The 20,859-nt window shown below is 40.1% G+C and overlaps 4 protein-coding genes across 6 annotated transcripts; 1 reads left to right on the top strand and 3 right to left on the bottom strand.

Moving 5' to 3' along the window:
• Positions 1–169: 169 nt before the first annotated feature.
• LOC6617926 (protein no-on-transient A) lies at positions 170–9,653 on the bottom strand. Of its 2 annotated transcripts, none has more exons than XM_032726144.1 (5): positions 9,207–9,653; positions 6,709–7,978; positions 5,854–6,159; positions 5,742–5,797; positions 170–421 (listed from the first exon to the last, which is right to left on the bottom strand). In XM_032726144.1, the coding sequence occupies exons 1-5, from the start codon at positions 9,561–9,563 to the stop codon at positions 185–187; spliced, it is 2,226 nt and encodes a 741-aa protein (XP_032582035.1). In that variant the 5' UTR covers positions 9,564–9,653; the 3' UTR covers positions 170–184. The 2 variants fall into 2 exon arrangements, with proteins under 2 accessions (XP_032582035.1, XP_032582036.1); XM_032726145.1 differs by lacking the exon at positions 170–421 and adding an exon at positions 2,991–4,579 and having other exon boundaries at positions 9,207–9,652.
• Positions 9,654–10,060: 407 nt separating this feature from the next.
• LOC6617925 lies at positions 10,061–12,171 on the bottom strand. 2 transcript variants are annotated; one of them, XM_032724439.1, is made up of 8 exons: positions 11,331–12,163; positions 11,170–11,278; positions 10,973–11,108; positions 10,767–10,911; positions 10,635–10,711; positions 10,454–10,569; positions 10,286–10,400; positions 10,061–10,212 (listed from the first exon to the last, which is right to left on the bottom strand). In XM_032724439.1, the coding sequence occupies exons 1-8, from the start codon at positions 11,975–11,977 to the stop codon at positions 10,112–10,114; spliced, it is 1,446 nt and encodes a 481-aa protein (XP_032580330.1). In that variant the 5' UTR covers positions 11,978–12,163; the 3' UTR covers positions 10,061–10,111. The 2 variants fall into 2 exon arrangements, with proteins under 2 accessions (XP_032580330.1, XP_032580331.1); XM_032724440.1 differs by lacking the exons at positions 10,767–10,911; positions 10,973–11,108; positions 11,170–11,278 and having other exon boundaries at positions 11,331–12,171.
• Positions 12,172–12,341: 170 nt separating this feature from the next.
• Positions 12,342–14,603, top strand: LOC6617924 (splicing factor U2AF 50 kDa subunit). Its single transcript, XM_002042196.2, has 5 exons — positions 12,342–12,475; positions 13,077–13,640; positions 13,711–13,799; positions 13,863–13,985; positions 14,063–14,603. The coding sequence occupies exons 1-5, from the start codon at positions 12,463–12,465 to the stop codon at positions 14,522–14,524; spliced, it is 1,251 nt and encodes a 416-aa protein (XP_002042232.1). The 5' UTR covers positions 12,342–12,462; the 3' UTR covers positions 14,525–14,603.
• Positions 14,604–14,785: 182 nt separating this feature from the next.
• Positions 14,786–20,791, bottom strand: LOC116801966 (1-phosphatidylinositol 4,5-bisphosphate phosphodiesterase gamma-1). Its single transcript, XM_032724438.1, has 4 exons — positions 19,217–20,791; positions 18,413–18,881; positions 17,498–18,351; positions 14,786–17,443 (listed from the first exon to the last, which is right to left on the bottom strand). The coding sequence occupies exons 1-4, from the start codon at positions 20,519–20,521 to the stop codon at positions 16,373–16,375; spliced, it is 3,699 nt and encodes a 1,232-aa protein (XP_032580329.1). The 5' UTR covers positions 20,522–20,791; the 3' UTR covers positions 14,786–16,372.
• Positions 20,792–20,859: the final 68 nt, after the last annotated feature.

The raw sequence follows: 20,859 nt of genomic DNA, 5'->3' as shown, positions 1-20,859 counted from the left end.
TAACTAAGATAATACGAAAAAACGAAGCTATTAGAATGATTATAACGATCAAAAGAACTTTGTTTAGAACATTTGGATACAACTTCTTTAACTTGAAAGGGTTTTCTGCTTATATGTTTTAATACTTTTTGAATCTTTCAAGCTTTTCATTTCAGCTCATCGCAGTTCCATATCCCCGAATCAATCATAAAACAATTAACCAATTTAAGTTGCTTATGCATTTTTTAATAATATTTGATCGAGCATTAAGCTGTGTGCGTTTCTTAAAGCATCCACATTTCTGTACAATTTTCGTATAAAACACGTGAGATGGGAACTTTTCCAATACGAATGCCACTATAATATATATATCCGAATCCAAATCTGGTGGGCTGAAGTTTGAAGTAATGTCGCTTATGGGACCGTCAAGGCGTTTGATCTCCTGCAAACACAAACTGGATTAGTTCAAAATTCTGGTAGGGAGTATTTTAATAATGCAGCGCGTGGTTAATGAAGTGCTGCATAATAAATTAAAAAAAAAAAAACGGAAAATGGACAGCAAGCCCACGTTGCAGGATCTTAGTTAACCAAGCAACGTTGATCGAACAATGGTAACTTTACTTTAAGAAACACTTTATAGCTTAAAAGTGTTGGGGGTTCATTTTAACATATTGATTAGATTACCTGATTAACGTTAGCGCTTTGCTGCCAGTCGATTTGGACTTCATTTGCGAGCAAAGACGCCGTTTTGTGATCTTGAAAATATTTCATCTTCGGCCAAAGCTGAAGAGTTTCATCGAAATAAGAGCTTATTATCGCCGGTTCGAACCCAAAAATCCACACGCAAAGATTTATCACTACAAATTTGTAGATTTTCTATGTAAGCAAGTCTAGCCAAAAATTTTGAGGAAACCTTTTGAATCTAACACAGAAGATCAATTTTCGATTGAATACATAAAAAGAAATAATCATACTCATACGCGATTATCGTATGTTTGATTGATCGTCGAACGAAATGAATTACTACACTAAATAACCAAAGTATATTTGTAACTTAATATGCAGTGCATATTATCAGACTAAATAAAATAGATTATAGACTATTATTATTGATTTGATAAAGGGTTTACGCCAAATCGATGAGATCTTTTAGAATACAGTCATTCCATATTGAACAAAATTCAAAACGAAGAAAACCGACTACCCAGCATTTATTATTTAAAAAAAAGTAACAACTAAAATGCCATTTTGGCCACATAAATCTCTTTTGATGGTCGAACCATTCATTATACATTACGATGGATTAATTATTCCATTTACTTTTCGAGACGAAAACCATCCAGTTTCGTAGTTTTAAATCGTTGAAGCAGGACTGAATCATAGAACTCATTTTTAGAAAATTGGAATAGCCTCTACCAATTTGTACTTCAAATTATAAGATTCAGATTATAAGATTTATAAACCTCATAGATAACTTTTCACTTTCGCGCACTGATATGGCAATATTTTGCATAATTTACGCGTATGATAATGAACTTGACTGGGAGTTCCACACAATATTGCCTTTAAAACATATATTAAACATTCATTAATGCCGTTTTGCCAGAAGCAATAGCAATTTCATGAAACCAGTCTGATTTTTATTAAATATATAAGATTCTGTTTTGAAAGATTGAAAAAAAGAAGAGAAGAACAATCACGTATTCCCGAAGGACAAAAAAAAAGAAGTTTACACCCAAAAGGTAATATACCCTACATATCAAACAACAAAGCTTTGTTTCAATTCGTTGTTGAAATATTATTTTAGTTCACAATATTACACTAAGTGCAATAGAGCGATGTTCCATCTAAAGAGATTCCAATGTTATTTGTATATACATGCAATACGATGCAAGTCTTCGTACATTCACATAAATAAACCTGTAAAAGAACTTGAATATAAAAATAATTAAATTATTTTAGCTGTAAGGGGGTTAAAATAAATTTAAAATTTCACAAGGGCAGGCATTACCTTTTCCCATTCGCCATGGCATTGCATTGAAATATTCATCCTTCTCAGAGAGCATTTTTCATGGAAAATCGCAAGACGTTGCTTCTTCATAACACACCGCCCACTTTTCGCGCGCCCATCTTTGCCCAGAAACCACAAAAAAACCAATTACCAAAATCGATTCTATTGATTGCACTAAAAAACCATATGCATTACACATTGCTTTGTGTGCCAATTCTTTGCTTAGTTCCTCCGAAATGATTTACAGCAGATATATATCTTGATATATAGATTATCCAAATGAATATTACGATGCGAGAGCAAAATTTGGTAATTAATTAAATCACATTACTAAAATTCAGAATTTCCAAATTGACGAAAGCGAAAATTTCATGTTTCCACATGTTTCCTTACAAATTTGTATATTAGATTTGAGCTTCAAACTCTTTTACACTGTCTTCATCATAATTGCACAAAAAGTAAAAAATATTGTGCCCAAGCAAAGAAATAAATCCAATTTCAAGAGAAAGAACCCATCCGATAGTTTTATCTTTGCAAGTCCATATACACCTGTTACTCGCGGAGTAGAAGGGTATACTAGATTAGTTGATATGCATTTATATGATTTGATTTGATGTCCTTCTGATTGTCCGTATGTCTGTCCGTATGTTGGACTTCGATATTTCTATGTCTGTACCAGCTTAAAATTGGGATTAAGCATGCAGATTCCGGACGCCTATGCAGCCCGGAAACTGTAGCAGCTTGCACAGCAGAACACAGGGTATCTGTTATTCGAGGTACTCGACAAACTTCAAAAATTTAACAAAATCGAACAAAAAAAAAACTGTAGTAAAGTTAAATTTGCTACGGTGAGTTGCTGTTTAAGAATTCTTTCCATTGATGCGTTGCAACTTGTGACAAAAATACTTTCTGTAAGGGTATAAGAATATTAATATAATAAGTACAGATAAATCCCGAATATCATAAGTTGACATCTGCATCCCAGTATAACATGGTTATGTTCGCATTTGGAAGTCAACTTCCGTTTATTTTTCATTTGCGTCAAAATTGAAAAAATTAAAGATATGCTATACACTTCGAATTGTTTATTAATTTACTAAAATTAATTTTCTGTGCCAACACCCAGAACTGATCAAAATGTAAATATTTGATGTTTGCTTTCAAAGTGCAATATTTGTTTGATTAAACTAGTATTTTGAACATACTAATATATGTATTTATATAAGTATAATTAAATTATTAGCATGACAATTGATTACATCTACATTTAAATTTGTTGCTTTGTAGGTATATGCCAAATGTATATTTATGCAACATGAAAGGTATACGGGTATAAAACACAAACAACTGTTTGATTTCTCTATATTAACACAAAGTATTATTCATCAAATTTTGGTCGAAGTCTGAGATTGTCGGTTTCATTGCAAGAAAACGGCGTAAACTATCAAGATCTAGCCTAAATAATGTAGTACTTGAAGTAATATGCAAAATCGGTGAGAAATGTATATCCAAATACACAAGCGTTTGAATGGTTTTCCCTTGCATTTTCCCCAAAACGAATATCATTTCCCAAAAATTCCATATTAGATAAGATATGCAGTTCTGTTAAATATTTAATTCCAATACAAAATAGCCAGAATATTTTACAAAAAAAGGGGTAAGAGACAAAATGTAAAAAAAAAAATTAAACAAAATTTTACCGAAATTAATTGAATTCTTCCGATAAATACTTGAAATAGATACTAAAACATATGAAGAAAATAAAAACTTTATTTAGAATGAATAAAAAAAAATTGAGTTGCAATACGACTACTGCCAGAAAAAAAGTTGTTAATCATTTAATGTGTTAATCATTAACAAAATAGTGGGAAGGCGTAGAATAAGTCTGCACAACAGAAGGATCCATTAGTGGACATCGAATGAGATGAGAGATCCAGACCAAGATCCAGATCAAGTCCATGCGCTCATCCGGAATACTCACCAGATTCTCGAAGTGTTCTTAACTTTCTTTTTCTTTTCTTTTGAATTAATATTGCGTTTTTCATGTTCAGATAAATCGATTAGGAATATATCTTTATATATATTTAATTTGAATGGTGGACAAAAAAGAATTAAATTACTGGAGAATGTAGTTCGCCGCATACATAATCTTAAATTATCGTTATGATTAAGTATATGTACGCAATGATTTCGTTTTTCTTTTTGCTGCAGCATTGCACTTTCACTTTTGGATTCAGATTCAGATTCTGTAAGGTTCATCCTTTGCGTGTCCCTACTCTTAAAATTTAGGATCGATAGACGATCGATAATAAATTAAAACATATTTGGGTGCATGCGATAAGAGGGATCCTTTTAAGCAAGTTCATTCTGATCGCGCGCACAAGCGAGAGCCAAGTTAAAATGTGAAACGCAATCAAATATTTGAGAGTACGTCAAATCTCATCCTTATATGTATTGTATATTGTTCGATCGATCCAGTGTCTAAAAACGTCGACGTCCCCATGGGACATTATTTCCTCCGCCATTATTTCCACGTTGATTGCCGCCTTGGTTCATATTGTTAACCCCAAATTCAAAAGCGAAGGAGTCCTATTCAAGCAAGGAAATACAATTGTTCAATTGAGTGTTGCATTAGCCGTGAGGAACCCAGTTCAAAAAAGAGGTGAATTGAATTATGTTTAAATTTGTATCTGTGGCCACCCACCACACCCAATCTCCGAATATTAAATAACTAACCACATAGCCCCAAACTCGAATATATCGATTCAAATCTCGATTCCCAACTTCTGATTCGTTTGCACAAAGAATTGACTTCGTTTTTATGATTAAATATGTTAATCGTAACGCAAAATAAAGTACACTCATCGCAAGTCTTAAATGCATTCCAGATTTTATATAATTTATATTTTTTCACCCAGACCTGGCTGATGAAAGCAGCTACCAGAAAATATTAAAATCCCTTTTTTCTATTCAAGTAATTGGCATATTGTTTACTGGTTTATTGTTTAAACTACCAGCTTCGAGCAGATGGATGTTGTGACTGCTGTCTTACGAAACACTTTCAATGTTTTCGACAGTTAGCTACTCACAAAGTTTTGGTCGTCTTTGTAGAAGATAACACACAAATGTGTTCCGAGGTTTTATGAACCTCTAGTTCGAAATGAGAAGTGCCTACTACCGACAATCTCCAAACGTGAAAGATAAACTTGCATTTAAGATTAAGATGGTAAATTATTTCGCGGTGAGTAGCGACTTCTTTTGACTTTGCGATGTCAGCAAATCAAAATAATCACATTGAATCGATCCATTTGGATGAACTGAGTACAAAATCAATCAATTTCATTGTCTAATAAAAAAAGTAGTAGTTTGCTTTAGCCACTCGGTACATATTGAGTTCCAAAGAGCAGAGAGGTAAGCAAATCCCAAATGATTGTTAATGCTTAGCCTCAGCGTTTTTAAAGGATAATCCTCTTGTTTAACATCGAATAAATTTGCTTTCCGCCCCATTTAATCAATTAAGTTCGTTAGAATCTCTTCATGCTCCCCAAAAAAAACTGTTGTAACTTTTCGAAATAGACCTGATCTGATAAATTGCCAGAGGAGTATGTTAATAATTGATATTAACTTTGAGAAAAGTATATGTATTGGGTTATAGTTTCGTGAAGGGTATCATAGACAGTAGCTCTTGTAGCTCCACAGATCTGTTGGTTACTGAATATTTCGTTGGATAGTATTTAGGATGCGGACATACCTGTGTGTTGGGGGCAGCATTGTTTCCAATCATTGTGGAATTGTTATTGTTATTGCCTAAAATCGAGCATATTATTGGGGGACCATCGAAGATGGGCTATTCGATCGCTTACCTCTAAAAACCTCGAATGGCGAATTGCTATTGCCAGCGAAGTTGTCAAAAGTGGAGTTGTTACCGCCACCGCCACCAAATCCCTCCTGCTGATCCAGCAACGAATTGAGCTGCTGCGCCTTCATGAACAGTGTCTCCTGCTGCCGACGGAGCATGTCCTCCTCCTGGCGATTCATGTGGCTCTGCATCTCGGTCTGATGCCGTCGCATGGTCTCCTCCTCGCGCTTGCGCATCTCCTCGGCCTGCTTCTCGCGCATCTCCCACTCCAATTTCTTGCGCTCGTTGTCAACTTCGCGTTTTCGCAGCTCTGCAAGGGAAGCGTATGTACTTAGTAGGAAACAAATTGATTTTAGATCGCCCAAATAATTATTTTAGGTGGCCATAAGTAAGCTCCATTATCCCAGAATACTGTGATATGTCCAGAATCGAAAAAGTACGAAACGGACTGGCATAAATGAAATGTGTTTGGATTCTTTAACGACCGCTTTAAGATCCGCTCCCAAAGCAAAGATAAATCAAGAAAAGCATATCCCAAAAAAATCATTGTCATACAGATAGAATGAATAGCAAAAAAGCTATTCATTTTCTTGTTTTTAAGAGAAATGCCCTTGCACAGAAATTACCACTTCAATGTGAATCAAATACTTTGTGAATGCATAATATAGCATAAGGTTTTAAGAAATTGTTTGAGGAACACGCAAAGCGGAATGGATTCCTTTTGATTTGCGCAAAGGATCGATTTAAATATGTTACCCTAAACCATTTTAACACTTCGATTTATCGGGCATCAAATATGGAAATTGTTAAAATGGTGTGGGCATTTGGAAAACCCGCCTAAATCGTGACATATACTGACCTTGACGCAACAGTTCAGTTTCTTGCTCATAGCGTGCGTACTCCATCTGAGCCTCCAGCTTGTCCTCCTCCATTTTCAGTTCGCGTTTGAGTGCGTCCTGCTTGGTTTTGAACAAATTGTGCAGCTGCTTCCAGCGCGAACCGTACTCGTGCTCAAACGAATTGGGATCGGCGAAGCGCGGACCAATGCTGCGCTCCTGGTTGAAGTCGGGCATCTTTTTGTTGAACGCCTTCTCCGGCAGTCCGTCGGTGTCGTCGTTCACCTCCATCGGATCGACCAGACACGGTCGAAGGGAAGCTGTGAGGAAGAAGCACTTCTCATTGCACATCCGCAGGCAGGCGCTGGCCGATGACTTCTTGGCAAACTCAACTATGCCCTCGCCCATATGCTTGCCACGATCGTCGACGGTGATGCTGGCCCTCTCGATGGGACCAAAGATTTCGAAGGACTTGTACAGCAGCTCGTTGGAAACGAACGGCGTGAGATTGCTCACCCGCAAAATGGTGGCATTCGGTGCGAATCGTACACGCAACTGGCGACCCTTTCGCATCGATCCGTCGAGGGCGCGTTTAGCCTTCTCGGCATTGGGATGATAGTCGACCTTTAGGAATGTAAAGTTCTTATCCAGGTTCGAGAAGATCTCGCTAATCTCGCCGTATGGCTTGAACATCTCGCGCAGCTCATCGTCGGTGATGTCATTGGTCAGGTTGCCCACATAGAGACGATTTCGTCCAGAAAACTTCGTCTCCGTGGGCACTTCCACCGGTTCCAGTTCAAAGGTGGGGCCAGAAATGCTGCGCAACCGCTGGGAAATGAAGAAGTCTTCACCGCCGCGCGGACCACCGCCTCCACCGCCACCACCACCACCCATATTGGTGCTGTTCATCGTGCCACCTGCACCTCCGCCAGGGCGTGGACCACTACGGTTTCGGTTGTCACGCTGCTGGTTCTGCGGACCTCCGGAGAAACCGCCACCTTGATGGTTACCAGCATTGCGACCTCTGAATCCCTGACCATTTCCCTGATTTCCGGCTCCTCCTTGATTTCCTTGGCCTCCTTGATTGCCTGCTCCTCCTTGATTTCCTGGTCCTCCTTGATTTCCTTGGCCATGGACTTGATTTTGATTTTGGTTTTGTCCTTGCCGTTGATTTTGGCCCTTGTTGGCGTTCTGATTCGCTTGATTTTGGACAGCAGCTGCAGTTGCCGGTTCATTGTTCTTAGCAAGTGCATTAGGACCGTCCGCCTTTGATGTTTCGTTATTGGGCTTTTGCTATATATGTGTTATACATTTGAATAAGTACAATATGCAATTGATATGTGAGCCGCATCTGCAGTGCCGTCATTTCAATCCAGTTACACCATTTGAATACAAACTGAACTGATATAACATCGATTGAATCGGCTCTACAGGCGTGCCCCCCACTTAAACTTCCCCCATATAAATTGACAACCAGAAGTGAATTTAAATACGGTCTTTGTTCTAATGAGATACTCCTTCTTTTCATCCCTTCAAAGTTTATACAGAGCGGGTGAAATACTCAATATTAGTTGTTTGGAAAACGGGTTTGTCCTTGATACATTTACTCAGCAAAGTACACTTGAGTTAAGTCTCTTCTAGCAGCAAAAGGATACAAGTCATTGGAATCTAGTTGCGGTTTTCCAAAACATCTGTAGTTTCTAGGCAATTCAAAAACCATCTCTTGGATGTTATGAAAACTATCTGGCACCAATTATCCGAAACATTTTGTACTATAAGTGCCAGGTTATTGACTAAGCTTAGCAATTTGCTTAATTTTAGTATATGTAGTTCAAGCACGCGATACTTTGCAAACCCATTTTCATAATGCTTATAGCCATTCGTCGTCAATGTAATCAATAAGCTAACCATTTAATTGCTCCACTGAGCACTATAATTCACCAGAATGTATTGTAGGCAGTGACTAAATTCCTATAAAAACGTAATGTTTTCCTTTTCAAATAACTAATTTGCATTTCTATGCGGACTGTTCTCTAAACATATATTACAAAAAAAGTACTTGGGAATTATAAAATTAGTGAAAGTTCAATAGACATTTTTTGAAACATTATTTAATAAGCGGGAAAATATTGATGACTTATAAGGGCATAAGGGTACAAATACATATTGGCCCAATAAATAATGTTAATTAATTTCATTTAGAAAAGTCAAGAACATTTACTCGTTCACACATATGTACATATTTTATACTCGGGTATGTATGTACATGCCCCTGCACATTTGGCTACAAGTGTTCATTTTATAAGTATTCGATATGTACATACATATATGCTTCCTTGGGCATTTGTACATAAAAATATTTGCAACAATTATCAGTAACGGCAATTGTATGCATGCATATGTTTGATTAAAGAAGTATGTGGTCAGTTACCCGAAAAATGTGAAGAATACCTAATATTTGTATACTACAATTAAGTTCCCGCGTTAATCTAATCGACTATATCGAATTTAGATAACTTACATTTGAATTGTTGTTGCCTGGAAAAGTCCGGTTTTGGTTTCCAGCGCGATTGTTGTTGCGATTGCGGTTTCCAGCGAACCCACCCTTGTTGTTTCCAAAATTCTTATTTTGATTGGGGCCACCAACTGCACCACCACCGCCCGTTACACCACCATTTTGATTCTGGTTCTGGTTTTGATTCTGGGCATTTGGACCACCGAATCGTTGCTTCTTTTCAGCCGGACATCCATCAGCGGAATCATTTTGTTTTTGTGCATTATGCTTGCCGAGATTTTTGTTGGCTTGCTGGTTTCCCCGCTGCTGTCGCTGCGGCAACTGTTGCGTGGCGTTATTATCTTGTTTCCCCGCACTTTCCATTTTTTAATATTATTATTTCCTTTCGCTTTACTAAAAAGTGCTTGCTACAACTCGTTGACAACCGTCGTCAAAATCGAAAAACTGAATGTAATGGAACAAAGCAGATAAACGTATTATACGTACACAGCATAGGTGGTGACACAATGCCTACTTCGGTATGTGTGGAATGGAACAAACGTAATATCGGTATATAAAAAACACAGATGTCGAATATAACTTGCTTTTAAAAATGAGAAATAATTTTAAAAAAACGAGTAGCCAGAAAAATCAAACATTTGGAAGGGGTTAAAAATAATTGGTATAAGTTTTAGAATATTATGCACCTTGTACACTGATTGAAAATTGTTATCGATAATTAGATTCTCTTACGAACACAAATTTATCGAAACACAAAAACCACAATTTCTATTATTTTCTATTTTGTTTTGTATTAATAATAATAAAAAAAAAAAACCAAATGAACAAATGAAGTTACAATAAATAAAATGTAAATTTACTTTTGAAACATCTTATGTTTACTTCTAAATATATTCTATACATGGCAAGGATTATAAAGTTGTAATTTTATACACTGTCACGTTGATTTTCTGTTGTTTGTGCATCAGGAAAGCTCTTTCGTGATGTGAAACATCTTTGATTTGAATACAATCTGCCAGTCAATAGAAAAATCATTATATAAATATTATTTTATATTTTATTATTATTTATTTTTTTACAATTACCTATTTCATGACACCCTCTTAATAACCGCTTTATACAGACTTCAATCGGTAGATACATCAGTTTTCTTCGCAAAAAATCAAAGACACTTAGAGTAGCAAATGTGAGCGCCTTCAGCTATAAAGAAAGTTGTATTATTGTGAAATTCAACGATTTTATATTAAACTTACAGCAGCAAAAACTATATAGTATACAAGGGTGGTGGGTAACAAAAACAGAATAGCCGAGAAAAATATGGTAGCTAGATATAATTGCCGATTCATATAGTTGTGGGACTCAGTGCGACCTGAAAAGTATAAGAATTGGTAAAACATAGTGCTTAGATCAGCAAAAATCTTAAAACATACTTACCTTTTAAAATGTTGTAACGATTGCCTCGAACCACTTGCCATAGAACAGAAAGACCTCTTCTTTCCACATTGTAGAGGCTACGAAAATAATATTAATGTTTTAAAGCGGCCAATATATGTTGCAGAAACATACACTTTGGTATAAATATAGAAGCAATGTGAATGTAAGCCAATAACGGATATTAAGTCCACTAGTAAGGCTATCTGGAATGTAAAACCCAAGCATCCAATCATTCCAATGGCCAAGAAAACTTGTCGTACTAAAGGTTCAATGAAATCTGTAGTAAGGGAACAAAGTTATCAATCTTATCATGCATTTAAGTAGACCCAAAAGCTTACCCAAAAACGTTGACCACAGCTCAATATGATATTTGAAGCAGTCGAGAAAGAAATTATTTAAATGTATATTTAGCTTGAGGCCAATGGGACTGCCCTCTAATACTTTCAACAGGCCGTACAATTCATCAATGACGTACTACAATAGATAAGCAAGTTAATGGCACATATGTAAAATCAAATTTTTATGGCGGACATACATGAGATATTTGTATTAGAAAATCACCAGGCTGTGTGGCAAGCGAAAATAGTATTAGCATCAATATAATCCCCAGTATTCTATCAAGTACTATATTAGCCGGTCGAGATCTGCTTGATAGAAACTAAGTAATAGTTATAGTTATAATAGTAATAATAATACCTTTTATCACATGCAGTCTGCCATTCCTTGAAATGCTTATAAATTGTTGAGTGAACCATAACTCTGTTGATAAATACATTTTCCGCCATATATTCGAATATCTTAATTGGAGAATCGGCAATGAGTGTTAAGCCATGTTGTATACTCCTGTTGGCACTATTGTTTGGCTTGTTTTGGTTCTCAGCAGTGGGTTGATTCAGTCTAGAGAGCTCCAGAAAGTCGCAGTCGGTGCTATCAAGATCATTGTATTCCAAGGATCGGCTTTTCCCAGATTCACCAGATACGAACAGATTTCGTACCATTTGCTTGTCGTAGAGAATCATTTTAATGTGCTTCAGATATTCGGGCGTAATGCCCAGGTAAACCAGTGTTATATTCGCCTGACTGCTATTGTAGGTGAAGCACAATCGCATATTGAACTTAAGAAATTGGTTCTGGTCCGCATTGAAATCCTCGTTGAGAATAGAGCCCAGGAAACGAAGATTGCCCTTTTCATGATTTATGGCCTTGTCACTGAACTCCAAATCTGATGCTTCCAGCACGTAATACGATACGACATTATCTTCATTTATCTGCACTTGCCCGTACAAATTAGTTGGCTTTTTGATGTAATAATAGTTGAGCGGTAGATATATCTTAATGCTCATAATATAATCGATTAACTGACAAAAACACCAGTATTTCTTCTCTCAATCAAAACAAAACAAATGCAGCATGCTTGAGAAGGTGGTGTACAATTCAGTGTGACGTCACAGAGTTTTGATTAACAAAGTAGCGAGTATAGAATAGTTACAGATTTGTATATGTCAGATGTCGCTTAAACGTATTTCCCCATTCCGATTTCGATGTATAATAATTTATATAAATATTTTGCAGTAATTCCACACCATACAATTAAAAGATATGCCGATAAATCGTTCAACGATACTTTGAAAATGACAGTGTCGCACTGCAAGCCCTCGGCTATCGGTGGTCCATTCCATTGTTTTTCAGTTTTCACGTGTTCTGTTTTAAGTCGTTTCTTTGATATTTCCGTTAATATACGCAATAGAGGGACACATTTTTCATCGGCATTTTAATAAGTAAAAATTGTTTTCGTGTAAAAAAATAATTTTTTGATTTAGCAACAAGAATGGGCTATGATGGTGAGTTCAATGAAGAGAGGAAGTAAAGGGCAGCACTGAATTTAATGTCTAAGTGTGCATAAATAGATGTTTATGTATTTATATGTATGTATGCATACATACATACAACTATATATAAATGCAAAGAAAGTGAAAAATGTGCAACTGAATTTGTTTATCGCGGCAACACAGCCTGTTCCATGTTTCTTTTTTTTTAAATGTTAAAAAGGTGTGTTGCATTAGTTTTTGTTAATATTCGCATTCATTCTAGACCGGTTGTGTTTTTTTTTATTTCGTTTCGTTTATTCATACATTCATACATACGTACATACGTTGAGTTTTGAGTCTATTTTTAATGGAATACAGTGCATTTCGGTATTAAAATGATGTTCGAAGATAAATATTTGCATATCGACAATGAAGGCGAGTTCTTATGACCATAAATGCTTCTAACCATACAACATACACCGAAATGTGTCCTTGTTCATGGCTTACATATGCGTGTGTATGCATGCACATGGCCAAATTTGTGTGCACTTCCTGGGCGAGGGGGGCCTGCCCCTCACATTTGCGAAAATCGCGATTCGAGAATCAACGTGTTTAATTCATACCGTTTTTGCAGACCGTGAACGTGATCGCGAGAGACGCCGACATCGTTCCCGCTCTCGGGACCGCCATCGCGAACGCTCCAGGGATCGACGCCATCACCGGAACTCGAGGCGCAAGCCCTCGCTTTATTGGGATGTACCGCCGCCGGGATTCGAGCACATCACCCCGATGCAGTACAAAGCCATGCAGGCGTCCGGACAGATCCCGGCAAGCGTTGTGCCGGATACACCACAAACGGCAGTGCCCGTGGTCGGATCGACAATTACCCGACAGGCGCGTCGCCTGTACGTTGGCAACATTCCGTTCGGCGTCACCGAGGAGGAAATGATGGAGTTCTTCAACCAACAGATGCATTTAGTTGGGCTCGCCCAGGCGGCCGGCAGTCCCGTCTTGGCCTGCCAAATTAACTTGGACAAAAACTTTGCTTTCCTCGAGTTCCGATCGATTGACGAAACCACCCAGGCCATGGCATTCGATGGCATCAATTTGAAGGGGCAGAGCTTAAAGATTAGGCGTCCGCACGATTACCAGCCCATGCCGGGTATAACAGATACGCCGGCAATAAAGCCCGCTGTTGGTGAGTAACGAATATCCAAGTTTTCGTAGGCACAAAGTCTAATCTAAAAATCACCATTCCACTACAACAGTTTCCAGTGGAGTTATTTCTACAGTGGTCCCGGACTCGCCCCACAAAATCTTCATCGGTGGTCTACCAAACTATCTGAACGACGATCAGGTTGGTTAAGCATTGAAGCGTTTCCATTCGAATTCTCATAGACATTTTTACCTTCTCCGGCAGGTTAAGGAACTGCTTTTGTCGTTTGGCAAGCTACGAGCCTTCAACCTGGTTAAGGATGCTGCTACTGGGTTGAGTAAGGGGTATGCTTTCTGTGAATATGTCGATCTTAGCATCACAGATCAGGTACGAAACTATTTCAGAATTGCAAACAAGCACAATGTTAACTCTCGCTCTCTTTCGATTCCCAATACAATTCGTAGTCGATTGCTGGCCTAAATGGAATGCAGCTGGGTGACAAGAAACTGATTGTCCAACGTGCCAGTGTGGGCGCCAAGAATGCGCAGAACGCGGCCAACACCACGCAGTCCGTAATGCTCCAAGTGCCGGGCCTGTCCAATGTGGTGACCTCTGGTCCGCCGACCGAGGTACTTTGCTTGCTCAACATGGTCACGCCCGATGAACTGCGGGACGAGGAGGAGTACGAGGACATCCTGGAGGACATCAAGGAGGAGTGCACGAAGTACGGTGTCGTGCGGAGCGTGGAAATTCCACGTCCCATCGAGGGCGTCGAAGTTCCTGGATGCGGCAAGGTCTTTGTCGAATTCAACTCGGTTCTCGACTGTCAGAAGGCGCAGCAAGCACTTACTGGACGCAAATTCAGCGACCGCGTTGTGGTCACATCATATTTCGATCCCGACAAATACCACAGACGCGAGTTTTAGATACAAGTAAATCATATATCTCACATTCACCACTTGTCCAATAAATATCAGAATAAAAGTAAAGTTTTGACTACGAAAATACCATGGAATAGAAAGGGATAGTCGCTTATTTCGCTGCGAGCGGGAGTTGCAAACCAAAACTCCAGGTGCTCCGAATGGGGTGAAACTGTACGCGAGTTTAAGGGTATATGTATAGCTACTTCATTCGGAGGCGGCGATTCCAAGGCTCAGAAATCCAGCATAGAAACAACTTTGTATATATATAGACAGCGAACGCCGATAAACATTTATTTGGCATTAAATAATTATGAATGTATACGTATGTTGTGTTGTTTACTGAATATATAAGGTTACAAGTTACAAATCACTTAAAAAACGGAACGTACAAATGAAATACATTTTGGGTACATATACATATACTAAGCATGATTTGCTAATGTCCAAATTAGAACTATTGTGCGAATGGAAACAGCAGAATGTTTGTTAAATAATTAAATGCAAGTGCAAGACAAATGATTTGCTTAGATATTTATCGATAGTTTCAGTGGGCATTCGTATGGAATGCAATTAGTTTCAGATTCAAATTCTAAATGATTCGCATAGGTAGCTCACTTTTCCACTTCTTAAATATATATCTAAATATATAAATTATATAATGCATTTAGTGATAATACGTCTATTGAACTTAGGCTTTAGATATTTAGATTTCGTTTAGTAGAGAGCAGAAGGTAAGTTAAGTTGCATTTCACGATATGTTTTTAGAACATAGCGTTTATAAAAATAGATATCTTTGAGCTATATTAATTTTTTCAATTATTTGTTATTTAGCAACAGGTGTACTTCAATAGTTAACATTCAAACATTTCAAATTTCGATCATTTCGAATTTTTAGGCACTTTCATTTTGATGTAATTGCATCACACACCTCACAATAATTACAATTTATTTTAATATTGTTTCCAAACTTGTAGTTTTTGTAACATTAGCTACAACAATAGACACAATTATGTGGTATATCGTAATTGTTAAACAACTGGAAGACTTATGTAATCAAAGAGGTTTGCCTTTTTATAAATTGTATTATTACTTTAAGCTTTAAAAAGAGAAAATAAAAAGGTAAATGCTAAATGATTGAAATGCTGTTTGGGTATTTGTGCTAAAAGAAAGGTCTAAAATAGTTTTTCAGCTAATATTTGAAAGAACGGGTGCTCACAAATGATATTTTCTTCAGTTAAAAGTCTTTAAGAAGATTGTAATACTTATAAAAAGCTGATCCTGAAACTGAATATCAAATGCCCATCAAAAATCGATTCCATTTGAGCTGTTTATGAATATTTTCCATTTCTACTTTTGGAATCAACTTAATGTACAACTTTTGCTGGTGAAACCAAATGGAAATAGCTCCAAGTAGTTCCCTAAATCGAAATCAAATCATTCTGGTTTGCTTATGCATATAATGAGGTGACGCATAGTTAAAACTTATTTGTAATATTCTGTTCTCCTGAATCAATCTCACGCACAAATACAACATATAGAGGACAACCGACTTGAACGCAGGGATTACATAAACTTGATTTCAGTTCCAGGAGTTCAGAATTCATGGTTACCATTTGAATACTCATTTGTATGGTATGAACTAACCATAACTGCTGATGTGCAGAGAAAGTAATCTAAATCTAAATCATACGTTTCAGATACTAAGACTATTACAAGTGGGAGAATCAGGTTCATAGTTCGATGAAATGTTCTTATATACAGTTGTTGATAAATTGCTTTTCGAATTAGCTTTCCCCTTCGATTTGGAATCATCGTTTGCGTATTGATATTGATCCTAACCCAACAATCCTCCTACGGAGCGGTGACATTTGCAATCTTAATGTTGATCAGCAGGGACGAAAGTTCCAGCTCCTCGCTGAACTTATTGCGCAGGATGACGCTGCGATAGCCCTGGCGAATGCAGGTCAGCGGATAGCACGCCTGGGCGATGAAGTGCGTCTCGGCGAACATATCCTCGTCCTGCACTTCGAAGCGAAGGATCGCGAACTGTGGATTGCGCACGTTGAACTCGCACGATTCATTCCACACCGGATTGAAGCCATTCTCATTGACTTTGGTGCGGTACTTAACGCCCGTATCAAAGCTAGCGCCAACCAATTCGACCACGATCTGCGGATTGTTCGATTTGCCGCCCCGGAATAGATGACGTGCGGCTATTAGACGTATGCTAACTTTAACTTCGCTTAGGCCATCGCACAGCGGATTGTTCGGATTGAAGCTGTCCGATTTCATAAACGACGGCTTCAAGATATAGCCACATTGTCCATTATTTCGGAATTTGGCCTGATTCAGCTGCATGGCCTTATCGCCTGTCTGATAGTTCAGTGCGATCATCTGGGATCCAACATTCCAGAATGGCATTGGGTTAAAGTTCGACGAGTCCAAGCGCTGACCCTTCGGGTACACTCGGCTAATCTGATTGCGATGGTAGGAGAGAAACAGTTGTGTGTTCTGCTGGAAGAACTGCTTTTCGGCCTTCGTTTCGGGAAAACTCGACATTTCCTGAAATATCCACGAATGCTCGCGGAACGGCACGCTGCGGAAGTAGATAATCAGGTCGGACATCTCCTTGGCCACCCGGGCAGTGCGCTCCTTTTTCCGCCTCTGCGATGCCAGCTGACTGGCGATGAGGGCCGCCTCCTGGATTGCCTTTATCCACTCGTACGCCGTCTCCTGGTTGTCGAAGCCAATCACAAACGGATTCTGCATCGTTGGCGTTTGTATCTGCAGCTTGAAGATAATCCCCGGATCGTTGGACTCAAAGAGCGAGGCAACCGCACCGAAAATCTCAATGGAATCGGTGCGTCCATCCGTGCCCTCTTCGTTCAGCGAGTTGTAGTCCTCGGTGGTTGAATCGATAACCTAGACATTGGAATTTGTCAAATATAATATAATTAATCTAAATATGCATCTCACCTTTACGTAGTTTGCCGGCAGATGCTTCTTGATCATGCCACCGTAATCCCCAATCCACCACATCGAGTTGTCCCGCTGGACATTCGTTATGATGGCGTGCTTGGGAAAAGAGAGTTCGTCTGGCTTGTTCGCCTTATAGCTGTAGAGCGCCTTACAGGTGACATTCTCCTCCAGATTGGAGCCCATGTAGTTGGAGGCACCGTTGTCGTCGTGGCCGCCACTATGATCACCCTGGGCCGCCTCTGCTAGCGCCTGACGCAACAGCTCCTGCGACACCGGATGACTGAGCTTCACATTGCGATAGAGTGGGTTTCGCGTATAGTAGTTGATCAGCGAGACCAGAGACTCAAAGTTCATCGTATCGATGCCGTACAAACGTCCCTCCTGCATAATGCGACAGTGCTTGATCTTTCGATTGATTGTGAACGAAATGACGAAGGCGTTGATGCTCTGCACCGATGGCCGCACCAGAAACGAACCAATTTCCAGCCGATATAGGCCCTGTTCGGCCTGCTCCTTGGTGGTGTTCGGGTGGAACCACTCCTGATCCTCGTGCTTTTTCGGCTGCGGAACTGGCTCCTTCAGTATAATCGAAAACTCGGAGCTGCGCAGCATATTCTTGCGATAGTAAACGATCAGTGAGTATAGTGAATCGAACACAAAATTCTCCACTAGATAGTACTTGATCGATCCGTTTTCATGCTTTAGCTTGATGCGGCAGTGATTCGGGCGATTTCGTCGCCAGAACGAAAGACTATAGTCACCCACAAACGTGGCCGATTCCCGAACCAAAAATGTACCATCGCCAAAATGTTTATACTTCTTTAGTAGATCATCCGCCTCCTTTCTGCCACCTAAAATGCAAATTGTTAACGAAATTCAATGAATATACATATATGCAACCGATTGACGCACCTTCAAGTTTGCCATGGAACCAATTCTCGCCAAAGTGCAGCTCATCGTTGGCCGAGGTATCCTTTTGCTTTTGCTGCATGTTGCTGTTCAGGGAGCACGACGAAGAGAGCCCAAAGTCGTCATCCTCGGAGTTTCCGTTGCGCGACTCGTTGATCTCGGAGGAGTAGATCAGCTCCTGATGTGTCAGAACGAACTGATACAGATTCCAGGACTTATCGACCGGATCCTTGAAGTAGAGCAGCCCCTCCTTGAACACCTTGCGCACATTCTCGCCATCGTTCTCCCCTGGAGCTCCACCCAACGATGACCTATGGCCCAGTGAACCCGTGCTAGAAATCCCATTCGTGATGTCGTCAAACTGCGGCAACTTCTTGTGCTTCAGGATTATCTTGCGACGCAACTGGTATGGCGATGGCAAGTGCTGCTCGTTTCGATCACAAGGTTGCGTAAGCAGCATATCGCCGAAAACCTGTAAGATGGCACAATTGACTTGTTTTAAAATACCAATTAAGTTCAAAGAAGGAATAAGCTAATTCTAAAGAATCTAGCTGAAGTGCTAATTGGTCTAGTATCAATTATCATCGCCTTGTAATTTAAGAAACTAAAAATATTGCTCTGTTACATTTATAATATATAACCCATTTCAATTATGTATTAAGTTAGGCAATCAAAAGCAATCCACATAGAAAGCCATAAAAGAACTCATTATTACAGCGAATGAATCAAAAAGCAATCATGCAGAGCTCCTGTTCGCATGGAATATATAAATTGTTGTTATAAATAGATGCGATTAGGTCAACTTACTTCGATCAAGACCTGCGCCATATTCCGCTGCTGCTCCAGGGAGCAGTTCTGCTCTATGGACAATATTACCGGATACTCGGAGCTGGTGAACGCATGATCCTTGATCGTCTTGATCACATCCATGAACTTTATCTTCGAGGTAATGGTGTGGCCGTGAAATATGTAGGGCAGATTGTCGGGCCCATTCCAGCAGTCCAGCTCGATGCAGCGGCAGCCCATGCGAAGGGCGCGGGCGTAGGCCTCGCAGGAGGATTCGCTGGAGAACTGATCGCCCGTCAGGTAGGTATTGTGCGACGATGCGATCCAGTAGGAGGACAACGGCAGGTTCATGTCCATGAACACCTGGTCGTACTTGCTGTTCCACAGGTCGTTTTGCTTGGAGAACAGAAAGTCCACGAACTCCGGGAAGGTGAGATACGGCTCTTGGACGTCACGTTCCACGTCCTGAACAAAGTCCCGAATGAAGGTCGCAATGGCTGCGTTACTGATCTCACTGGCGCTAACATCGCGCTGTTCCGTCTCCAGGAACTGCTTCAGCTCCGCCGGTCGCACCACCTGTTGGTCCTCCGAATAGGGAAAGTTGGCCACTCCCGAACCGGACAAGACGCTGGCAAATCCGTTTGGCAGCAACAACTTCTGATATAGCCGCGAGAAATCGTCAAACTTGAGATCGTGCTTGCGCCGCACATCCTCGGTGAAGTGCTCCATGAACTTGCCGGTGGTCATCTTACAGCTAACTCCGGCCAAAAAGAGCTTAAAGTCCTTGATGGTCACCTGGGCTGGCGACTGTTCCGTGGCCTTGGCGGAATGCGTGTTGACATTCTCGATTTGGTAGTACTCGCGACGCAGCCAGCGGTCAATTTGCAAAGGATATGGTGCTCCCAGAGTGTCCTTAACCATGTAACGTAAGCCCCGCACCCAATTATCGGCCTCGATCTCCGACAGAGCCACCACCGAGAAGCTCTTCAGCTTGAAGTGATTGCCGTGCAGTATGACAAAGCACTTGCTGGACTCGAAGCGCTGGCAGTCGTCGGCGAACAGGCGAAACTCCTTCGAGTGCTTGCCCACCCGTATCTCGCGAATCTCCCGCAGCTGTATGGCGCCCTCGTAGTCGGTGCGTGGCGTTTGGGTGGCCACCGTAGCCCAGAGCAGCTGTCGGGTCTCTCGTATGAGCATCAGGTGGCGGCGATCCGGACGACGCTGTTTCCCATACAACTTGGTGACGATGGTGCCGCGCTCCAGCATGCCAATGGTCTGCTCCATCTCGCCCAGCAGCGGGGCACTCATCGCACTAAAGCAGCTCATCCTGTCCGGTCCAAACGTGTCGATTCGTATCGAATCCAGGTTCTCATCCGCTGGCTGCCACAGGTTGTTTCTCGCCTCGCCAACCGATCGCCAGACTAAGTGCAACGCATGCAAACAATTGGTGCCAGCGCGTGGAACTATTCGCAGATCAACTGCTCCCTCTCTTCCAACTGGTCGATGCACAAATCACGGCCACTGGACTCAATAACCCGAGATTAACAATGCAATACCCGAAATGTAACCAAAAAATACCACAGAAGCAGATAAGATAAGCCAGCTGTTGAGGAAACTGCCAGTGTTGCCAGGCCGCAATGTGGCGACAGAAACTACTAAATCCA

The sequence above is a fragment of the Drosophila sechellia genome, chromosome X (genome assembly GCF_004382195.2).
Source record: "Drosophila sechellia strain sech25 chromosome X, ASM438219v1, whole genome shotgun sequence".
Lineage (NCBI taxonomy): Eukaryota > Metazoa > Arthropoda > Insecta > Diptera > Drosophilidae > Drosophila > Drosophila sechellia.
The sequence above is the reverse complement of the archived record's forward strand: the minus strand, read 5'-3'. Positions and strand labels throughout refer to the sequence as shown.

Excerpts from the sequence above, each read along its gene's own strand:
- LOC116801966 (XM_032724438.1), bottom strand. The coding sequence starts at position 20,521 with ATGAGCTGCTTTAGTGCGATGAGTGCCCCGCTGCTGGGCGAGATGGAG. Across the intron at positions 18,882-19,216 it reads TGGCGCAGGTCTTGATCGAA|GTTTTCGGCGATATGCTGCT; the intron begins GTAAGTTGACCT and ends GCCATCTTACAG. Across the intron at positions 18,352-18,412 it reads GTTCCATGGCAAACTTGAAG|GTGGCAGAAAGGAGGCGGAT; the intron begins GTGCGTCAATCG and ends TTTGCATTTTAG.
- LOC6617924 (XM_002042196.2), top strand. Across the intron at positions 13,800-13,862 it reads ACTATCTGAACGACGATCAG|GTTAAGGAACTGCTTTTGTC; the intron begins GTTGGTTAAGCA and ends CTTCTCCGGCAG. Across the intron at positions 13,986-14,062 it reads ATCTTAGCATCACAGATCAG|TCGATTGCTGGCCTAAATGG; the intron begins GTACGAAACTAT and ends TACAATTCGTAG.
- LOC6617926 (XM_032726144.1), bottom strand. The coding sequence starts at position 9,563 with ATGGAAAGTGCGGGGAAACAAGATAATAACGCCACGCAACAGTTGCCG. Across the intron at positions 7,979-9,206 it reads CAGGCAACAACAATTCAAAT|CAAAAGCCCAATAACGAAAC; the intron begins GTAAGTTATCTA and ends ACACATATATAG. Across the intron at positions 6,160-6,708 it reads AACTGAACTGTTGCGTCAAG|AGCTGCGAAAACGCGAAGTT; the intron begins GTCAGTATATGT and ends CTTCCCTTGCAG.
- LOC6617925 (XM_032724439.1), bottom strand. The coding sequence starts at position 11,977 with ATGAGCATTAAGATATATCTACCGCTCAACTATTATTACATCAAAAAG. Across the intron at positions 11,279-11,330 it reads CAGACTGCATGTGATAAAAG|ATCTCGACCGGCTAATATAG; the intron begins GTATTATTATTA and ends TCTATCAAGCAG. Across the intron at positions 10,401-10,453 it reads ACTATATAGTTTTTGCTGCT|CTGAAGGCGCTCACATTTGC; the intron begins GTAAGTTTAATA and ends CTTTCTTTATAG.